The sequence below is a fragment of the Penaeus vannamei genome, chromosome 12 (genome assembly GCF_042767895.1).
Source record: "Penaeus vannamei isolate JL-2024 chromosome 12, ASM4276789v1, whole genome shotgun sequence".
Taxonomy (NCBI): Eukaryota; Metazoa; Arthropoda; class Malacostraca; order Decapoda; family Penaeidae; genus Penaeus; species Penaeus vannamei.
The window spans coordinates 6,495,515-6,505,514 of NC_091560.1; the positions used below are offsets into that span (position 1 = coordinate 6,495,515).

The window sequence follows — 10,000 nt, forward strand, 5'->3', positions numbered from 1 at the left end:
AAATTTTAATTATTTAAAATTGGATTATTATTACTACTACTACAAATTAAATGATCAAGATTGCCATTGGTCTTAGTGCCATTGTTAAATAAGGTTACTTTTCTTTTATTACATTTTATAAATTCATATTTACTTTTATTTACTCCTCCAATCACTTTTATTATCTTTATGGTTAATTATCTTACTACCGCACTCATATTCTGCCAATTCATATTTAGCATATATTCCCATTCTGCCAAGTCCAATTCTGCATATATTCCTATTCTGTATTTTTTTTTTTTTTTTCAAGCGGAAATCAGAAATCGCTCAACAACACCACTGCATTACAACCGTTCCATATATTGCAGAAAGAACCAAGATTGAACTTTTCCCTCAAGGTGATTGAGCGAAAAGAAGGAAACGGATAACAGATGTATTATCACGAGTGTGGGAATGAACAGTCTGTTTTGTCTTTAATAATTTAAATATCACTCTCATTATTATGAATATTGGGTACGAATTACATAACTTTTAAGTACTTGATCAAGTTACATGTAATTAAATCCAAAAATGTACTTTTTGTTTCACTTGTTGCAGTAATCAGAAAATTGTATGATGTTGTTGATAAATTGTTCAATGATGATAATGATGAGTGTTGATGCTAATGATATTTATAATGATAATAATATCGTTATTAATAATAACAGTGATGATAATTATTATAATAACGATAATGATAATACTAACAATATTACCAATAATTAATGATAATAATGACAATAATAATTATTAATATTATTGATATTATTATTATTATTGTTAATAATAATAATATAATTATTATTAATATCATTGATATTATTATTATTGGTGTTAATAATAATAATAATATTGTTATTATTATTATTATCATTATTATTAATAGTAGTAGTAGTAGTATCATTACCATAAAGAAAATAATAATAATAAAAAAACAGTTACTTCACCCCCCTTCCGCAGATGACAACCCTAGCCAGCGGTCACAAGGCAACTGTCCTCGAGGGAAACGAGTGGGCGAAATTAATCGAAAACTTTACCGGTTTCAAGAATGGCTTGGTTAGGCTCTCTCCCGGCGGGTGGGTCTACTCGAAGAATTATTGTAACTTCGCCGACAAACTCTATAACTTCGAGGTGAGTTGTATGGTGGTTAATGATCATGTTGATCGTTGTTCTTTAATGGTGGAAAGTATTATTATGGTTGTTGCCTTGTTGAATTATTGGATTGTTATTATTATCGTTATTATCGGTGTTATTGCTAATTCTAATACATATCATATTCTCTATTCTCATTACCATTATCGTCAATTGATAATCACTATCTTCATAGTCATCACCATCATCATAATTGTTATCTTCTTATCATTTTTATGTTTGTCATCATTATTTTTCCCCATGATAGTGTTATTGTAATTGTAATTATTAATTTCTTAGCTTCTCCGTCTTCATCTTCGCCTCCTCCTCATCATCATCATCATTAATATCATTACCAACAGTACCATCCTCATGACATCCTCATGACCTCATCATCATCATCATCATCATTACCAACATCATCATCATCATGATCTTGACCCCCACCACTGTCATCCTCCCCCTCCCCCTCGCCCCCTCCCCTTTCCCCTCGCCACTACCATCTTCCTCCACCACCACCACCTCTACCACCTACTCCTCCACCACCATCACCACCACCAACGCCACCACCTACTCGTCCACCACCACCACCACCACCTCTACCACCTACTTCTCCACCACCACCACCACCTACTCCTCCACCACTACCTCCACCACCATCACCACCACATCCCTCCCAACAGTTCCGCAAGAGCGACGTGCTGGTGATGACGTGGCCAAAATGCGGTACAACGTGGACGCAGGAGATCGTGTGGACGATGAGAAACAACGTGGCTCTCGATCACCCCGAGGCGGGCGCGGCCATCTTGGATCGGGTGCCGTTCATGGAGTACGTTTTTTTTTTTTTTTTTTTTTTTTTTTTTTTTTTTTTTTTTGAGAGAGAGAGAGAGAGAGAGAGAGAGAGAGAGAGAGAGAGAGAGAGAGAGAGAGAGAGAGAGAGAGAGTGGGAGGGAGAGTGAGAGGGAAAGGAGAAGGAGAGGGAAGGGGGAGGGGATGGGAAGGAGAGGGAGTGAGGGAAGAGGATGGGAGGGAGAAGGAAATGGAAGGTGGTGGGAAGGAGAGGGAGTGGGAAGGGAGTGGGGAGGAGAGGGAGGGGGAAGGGAGTGGGAGAGGGAGCGGGGGATGGGAGTGGGAGGGAGAGTGAGAGGGAAGGGGGTGGGAGGGAGAAGAAGAGGGAAAGGGAAGGGGATGGGAGGGAGAAGGAAAAGGAAGGTAGTGGGAAGTAGAGGAAGGCGAGAGGGAGGAGAAGGAGTAAGAGAAGGAAGGGGGTGGGAAGGAGAGAGGGAATGGAAAGAAGGGAAGGAGAGGGAGGGGGGAAGGGGATGAGAACGGAGAGAGGGGGAAGGAGAGGGAAGGGGTTGAGGGAGAAGGAAGGAATATGGGAGATGAAAGAAAGGGGAAGAGGAAAGAAGGGAGGGAGAGGGAGAAGGAAAGAGATAGAAAATGGAAAGAAGGGAGGGGAGTAAGAGGGAGAGGAAGACGGAAGGGAGTGGGAGGGATGGAGGAAAGGGAGAAAGGAGAGGGAAAGACAGAAAGAAGGAGGGAGACGTAAAAAGGAAGAGCGAAAGAGTGTAAATGTGAAAGAGAGCAGGAAGATAAAGAGAGAGAGAATCAGAAAGACACAGACAGACAGAAAGAGACAAACAGACAGACAGAAAGACAAGGAGAAAGACCATAACCCCAACACCTCCACCTAACCCCCCCCCCCCACGTTTCCAGAGCCGACATGTTCCATTCCGAAGACGAATCCGAAAGCGAGAGGCCCGTGTCCGAATCCTTCAAAAAGCTGTGTCCGAACGCCGACCCGCGCGACGGCGTGAACCTCCAGCTGGCTCAGTCACTCCCCGACCCTCGTACGCTGAAGACGCATCTGCCTTTCTCTCTCTTCGCACCTTCGCTCCTGAAGAAGGCCAAGGTGGGGGCATGGAGCCTGGGGCATTCCTTGTTTTGTGGTTTTCATAGTTATTTCTGTGTGTGTTTGTTTGTGCTAGTATGTGTATAATGAGAATCCTTTAATCTATTTGTTTTAATTTAAAGCATACTTGTCTGTCTCTGTTTTTGGATTTTTATTACCAAGGCCAAGGTTATGTTTTTGGTCGCGTTGGTTAGTTAGTTTGTTTTTGTGTTCGTTCGTTCGTTGGTTAGATTGCAGGATAACTATAAAAGTTTTATATTTTTTCTTTTCTTTTCTTTTCTTTTCTTTTTTTTTCTTTTCTTTTCTTTTCTTTTCTTTTCTTTTCTTTTTTACGAGAGGTGTGTCTTCGCCTAACTTAAATGCCATTATGTTTACGGACGTCACCTGTCAATTTGACAAAGGTGATTTTAATGCAATTTTTTGTGTGTAAATATTTTTTATTGCATTAGTGACCTTATTGCCTTGGCGGAGGTATGCGCTCTCCGAATGCTTCTAGCTTTTTATCATCTTCGCCTAGTATTTATTTATATTCTTTTTCTTTCTTCTGTGTACTTATGTGACAATACATTCAATTCTAAGGACCTTCTCGCTCTTGAAGAAGACCAAGGTAAGAGTTTTTTGTCGCTGTTGTTGATTTTTTATCGTTTGTGATCACTCGGTTTCGATTTAATGGAACGGCAGATCCCTCTTCACTTCCCGCGCTTCTCCTGCAGGTGGTGTACGTCGCCAGGAACCCGAAGGACGCGGTGCTCTCCTACCTGCACCACCACAGGCTCTTCAGGCAGCTGTCCTTCCTCGGTTCCCTGGAGACCTTCGTCGAGTACTTTCTCGAAGATAATTGTGAGGAATCGGATTGGTGTTCGAATGCAGGCCATATTTGTGGACAATTTTTGCAGTTATCCAACTATTTCCTTGTCTCTCTCTGTCTCTCTCTCTCTCTCTCTCTCTCTCTCTCTCTCTCTCTCTCTCTCTCTCTCTCTCTCTCTCTCTCTCTCTCTCTCTCTCTCTCTCTATGTCTCTCTCTCTCTCTCTCTCTCTCTATGTCTCTCTCTCTCTCTCTCTCTCTCTCTCTCTCTCTCTCTCTCTCTCTCTTTCTCTCTCTCTCTCTCTCTCTCTCTCTCTCCCTCTCCCTCTCCCTCTCCCTCTCCCTCTCCCTCTCCCTCTCTCCCTCCCTCTTTCTCTGTTTATGTTTATTTATTTTTTTCTATCTGAAGCTATCATCTTACCTATCTATCTATACCCTCTATAGCTTTCAATTTACTAAATAGATTTGCTGTCGCGTCCTACTTCCAGTGCTCTACGGGCCCTACTGGCTGCACCTGAAGGAGGCATGGGAGAGGCGTGCACATCCCAACCTGCACATCGTTTTCTATGAGGATCTGAAGGCGGGCATTATGGGGGAACTAAAGAGATTGGATGCCTTCCTCGGGACGGGACTCAGCCACGATCAACTCGCCAATGTCAGGGTCTTTTTACTTTTGTGTTTGTCTGTTTTGTGTATGTGTGGCTGCGGTTGGTGATGCCCGTGTATACATAAATGGAAAGAGGAAAGATGCATACACATAGGAATAACGCAATTACGCTCACGCACATATCAACTCACTCACACACACACACACACACACACACACACACACACACACACACACACACACACAACCATCCCTACACACACTCTAGACCAAGAAAATCAACATATAGATAAGAAAGTAAATAATTCAAACAAGAAGACACAAAAACTTACAATTTCTTCTCAAAACCTTTTGCCAAAATCCCGCAGGTCGCCAAATACACCAGTTTCGGAGAGATGAAAGCGAGAAACAATCTGTTGATAAACAAAGACATCTTCAAGAACGCAGAAATTATCGACCAAGAAGTCCTCCAGAAAGACGGTGGATTCTTCAGGCAAGGTGAGGGTTCTGAGAGTCAAGACATCCGATTTCAAAAAAAGACGAATATATAATTACTGCCATTATTTGCTTTATCATATTTACTATTCTCATTATCATTATTATTATCTCAGCCAAATATGTTACGGTTTTGGTTGCGTTGGTTAGTTTGTATGTTGGTTAGTTGGTTAATTGCATAACTCAAAAAGATATGAACATATATTAATTAAATTTCTAACAGAGGTGTGTCTGAGCCCAACTTTTGGTGCTGATTTTTTTTTTTTTCTTTTTTTTCTTTTTTTTTTTTAATCAGTTACCCTAATTGCCTTGGCGGAGGTATGCGCTCCGAGTGCTTCTAGTTATTAGTATTATTAGTATTATCATTATCATTTCTATCATTATTATTATTATTATTTAGGCAAGGCGAGGTTATGCGAATCAGAAATATACGATTTAACAAACGAATACATTTCACTTGATAAATGAACACCGAAATTTTGAGGCATTAATTACGAAAACGTAATATATATATATATATATATATATATATATATATATATATATATATATATATATATATATATATATATATACTTTTTTTAATATATATATATTTATATATATTGTATGTATGTATATATGTATGTATATATATATATATATATATATATATATATATATATATATATATATATATATATATACACACACACACACACACACAAATGTATATGTATTTATATATATCGCGGGCTACGCAGTTTATTTCAAAGCATTATGATAAATAGCACGTATCTAATTTCCTAATGAAAATGAAATTATTGCCATTTAATATTCATTAATACACATGTTGATTAATTTGGATATATATTTTTCATATCATTTGGAAAGTTAATCAATGTTCCACCTTTTTGCAGGTAAATCTGGGGACTGGAAGACTAAATTAACACCTGACTTGATTGAGAAGCTGGACGACTGGATCAGTGAAAAGTGTGATTTTGGAATTAGCTTTAAGTGACGCTTGTGTCCAATTAGATTAGTTGAATTCAAAGGAAATTGGTAAAGTTGGGAAACAAGCAATATAATGGAATAAACTGATGTTAAGCAATTAATTTTGTTTTCTTTCTGTTTTCTTTTCTTTTCATATGTCAATTTTTGAGAGAAAAAAAGTATAATGATTTTAGCCATTCTAGAAATTGTAGTTGTAAAATTGACAATAATAACAATGTTAATGATAATCACCATGATGATAGTAAGCTGTTAAGAGAGATATCTTACCATTTGTTTTATAGATGATTCTAGATAATTCACCTTGGCATTTCTTATACTGGGTACAACACACAGACAAGAATATAGGTCTATGTACAGATTATCATATATAGTATTACCACACATCCATACATACACAATAACACACTTGCATACACGGGATGTTTCAAATGGAAATTGACGGTTTGTTAAATTAGTGTAAGGTATATTTATATATACGAACATGCATATGCACAGAAATAGATGCACATCTGTCAATCTACCTAATAGATATGCATTTATCTATCTATTTGTCCGTTAGATATGCATGTCTAACCAGATAGATATGAATTTATCTATCTATCTGTCTTTAAATATACATGTCAAAACAGAGAGATATGTATTTATTTATGTATATATGCAGCCCCTACATATAAATATTCAATTTTATTAAACCGGGCTTTTACGTGTGATAAGGAACCGCCAAAATACCAATGGGACGAAGACGAAAAAATAAGGAATAGGAGGGATAGGTAATTACACCGTTGAAGCTTTTAAGCACTGTTGAATCGTAAGCACTTTTATGCTATTTAATGCTACGTTATGGCAACAGTAGTCAATAGAAGGACAATGTGCTATTGTTACTGCTATTACTACTACTACAACTATTACTAATACTATTTTGGTCAATCATATAGATAAAATAGTATAATCATGGTTAATTTTCAAATTGATTTAGTGTTATGCATATTCCTTATATTTTATTTACGTCTCTATGATTCTAATACTGACCATACGTTTCCTATATCCGCATTTATTATAATATACTTTTTTAATGTAATATCTAGATCTGATCTTACTATGGCAGTTAATCATATCAGTTACTAATTTGCAGACAAACAAGCTCATTTTATTCCAATTATAATCGAAGGCCTTGTTGCTGCCGACCTGTATGACCTATGACCTCGACAGAAAAGAAAAAAAAACATGATCTTTCCTACCATAAGATATTCGGCAGATCTAAAACATAAATGTGTCGCGAGAGGCTAATTTTCTTTAAAGAAAACATTTACTCTCATCTGTACTGTTAGATCGCTTATACGTCTATTACAATTTGATTTTCAATTTCTCCATCACCATATCTTTTTTTTTTTCTTCTTTTTCTTGCAATATCTCCTTTACCATTTCTCTCTCTCTTCTTTTCTTGCCTTCTTAACACAGATATTTTGTTTTTGTTTTTTTCGGTATAAGTCAGCCATTAATATTGAATCTTTGACCATTTATAAAATCAATTCAATATCATAATTGTCATACTGGCCTCTTTTTAGACCTTTTTGTGATAAAAAGAAAAAGACATTTTCAAGAACGTTGAAAGGTCTGAAAAGAGGTCATTGTAACAAAAAAAAAGTAAAGACCAAAAGCATGTGGTTACAAAAACAAGCAGAAAATTCGGATTTGGAAACTCAGGTTCTCAAAATAGCCTCCGAAGGTCAGGTCACAAAACGGTTCTGCAAGGGTCAGTGCCATTAAAAGGTCACCAGAGGTTAGAGTCATTGATTTGTTGCAGAATGGTCATGGTCGGCAAATGCTATGGGATCTGTAAAATAATAATAATTATAATAATAATAAAAAATAATGAAAAAAATATATATATGTATAATTACATAGATAGATAGATACAGATATATATGACACATGAATAAAATATGTTTAAAATATATACGTTATCTGAACAGATATTGGTTAAAGGGTTTCTGGATGCCCCCGAAAAACCGCATTTTATAAAAAAAAAAAAAAAAAAAAAAAAAACTAACGACAAACACCGTGGGTCTAGTTAAGGAGAGTTAGCGAGTGAATCACCGACGTTTCTGCAACTTTGCTTAGTCTCGTGTATTACTTGAACACGTAAGCAAAGCAAGAATGAGAGTATCTTCACAATACAAGAGATGTATTTAACCGGTTTCGACTATATCTTCGTCAGTAATGTATTTCTAAGACCCAATCGAAACCGGTTAAATATATCTATTCTCGTTCATACATTTTCATCTATTACTATCATGTAATACTTACTAAGAAAGGCCATTCAATCTATCGTTTACGAAAGTGCAAGCAATGGAAATACAATATCTAAGAAAAAAATTCATTCTTTTAAAATTAATCTACATATAACTTAGGCTAATAAAGTCAAACCGGTTCTTTATTACCAACGACACGTGTCATTTCAGCCGGTTTATATTATATAAGACAACAACATATGCCTAATTTGCATGTCTAATCACCATGATTTCAAAACAAACTAAATTACGCCAATGAATGTTTATTATGCAACACTTTAAGCTTATGTTTCATTAACCTAAGCCACGTAGGCCTATCTACTATCCCGTATCCCCAAAAGTTATCTGTTTTGAATCTTTTCCTCTCAGAAAATTATTTTTCACCAAATTATCTAAACAAAAGGAGACATAATAAATACTGCTCGTCTGGAATATTATTTAAATTTTTATTCCTTTATCCATTTGAAATTCTTTATCTTAATAACTAGACAACGATCCTCCTTGATATCCTTATTTCATCTTTAAGCATTGCTTATTCATACTATTATTTATATCGTTACTATCATTGTTATCAGAAAAGAAGTGGGAGGAGAGGAAATAGTTTAAGGTAGATTTGGGAGAGAGAGGGGATGGGAGAGCGGGAAAAGGAAAGGTAGAGAGAGAGGGAAAACTTGAATGAAGGGAAAGGTAGAGAGAGAAAGAAGGAAAGGGAAGATGGAAAGGAAAAAGTAGAGAGTGAGGGAAAGGTAGAGAGAGAAGGAAAGGTAAAAGAGAGAGAGAGAGGGAAAGACAGAGAACGAGAGAGGAAACAGTAGAGGGAAAGGGAAAGGTAGAGAGAGGGAAATGTAAAGAGAGAGGGTGGGCGATAGAGAGAGAGAGAGGAAATGGTAGAGGAAAAGGGAAAGGTAGAGAGGAAGAGAGAGGGAAAGGTAGAGAGAGAAAGAGGAAAAGGTAGAGGATAAGGGAAAGGTAGAGAGAGAGAGTGAGGGAAAGGTAGAGAAAGAGGCAGAGGTAGAAAGAGAGAGGGAAAGGTAAAGACAGAGAGAGGAAAAAGTAGAGAGAAAGAGAGAAACGTAGAAAGAGAGAGTGAACAATAGAATGATATGAATAGGAGATAAAGAGACAAAAGGAAGGGGAGAAGGGAGGCGAAAGGTAGACGTAGGAAGAAGGAAGAGGGACACAGGAGTACCTCTTCTTTAATTTGTTTGTTTGTTTCATGGAATTCCCAGGGATCCCGCCAGTAATAATAGTAATTATAGTGATAATAATGGTGATGATAAAAGTAATGTTAATGATAATGATGCTAGTAATAAGGATGATGATAAGAACGTTGATAGTGATAACAATAACAATAATGATAATGATGATAGCAATAATATTAACTACAAGGATAATAATAATGATAATGAAATAGTGATGAGGATAATGATAATAATAATAGTAATGATAGTAACAATGATAACAATGGTATTGATAACAATAATGATAAAAATTATAACAACAATGATGATTATGATAATAACAACAACGATAAGAATGGTAATGATGATAGCAACAACAACAACAATAATAATAAGAAGAAGAAGAAGAAAGTTATGGGCAAGGTTGATCGCAACATCAATGTTTATAACGATATCAAAAATAAAAACTATTCATGATTTATTTAAGAATAATGATAGACATAATGCTAATGGTGATAATGATAATGATAATGATAATATTAACAATAGCAATAAAAATGATAA

General features: G+C 36.3%; 1 protein-coding gene across 2 annotated transcripts in view; it reads left to right on the forward strand.

The window, feature by feature from the left end:
- The window catches only part of LOC113815572 (sulfotransferase 1C4), a 6,347-nt gene extending 282 nt beyond the window's left edge, over positions 1-6,065 (forward strand). The window contains exons 1-8 of one of the 2 annotated variants that reach the window (XM_070127787.1): positions 354-377; positions 979-1,149; positions 1,833-1,978; positions 2,869-3,064; positions 3,778-3,904; positions 4,358-4,524; positions 4,845-4,974; positions 5,871-6,065. In XM_070127787.1, the coding sequence (XP_069983888.1) occupies positions 979-1,149; positions 1,833-1,978; positions 2,869-3,064; positions 3,778-3,904; positions 4,358-4,524; positions 4,845-4,974; positions 5,871-5,971 (1,038 nt within the window). In that variant the 5' untranslated portion in view covers positions 354-377 and the 3' untranslated portion in view covers positions 5,972-6,065. Of the gene's footprint in view, positions 1-353; positions 378-978; positions 1,150-1,832; positions 1,979-2,868; positions 3,065-3,777; positions 3,905-4,357; positions 4,525-4,844; positions 4,975-5,870 lie in introns of those variants that run through there. The other variant, XM_027367631.2, reaches the window with a different exon arrangement.
- The last annotated feature ends 3,935 nt before the right edge of the window (positions 6,066-10,000 follow it).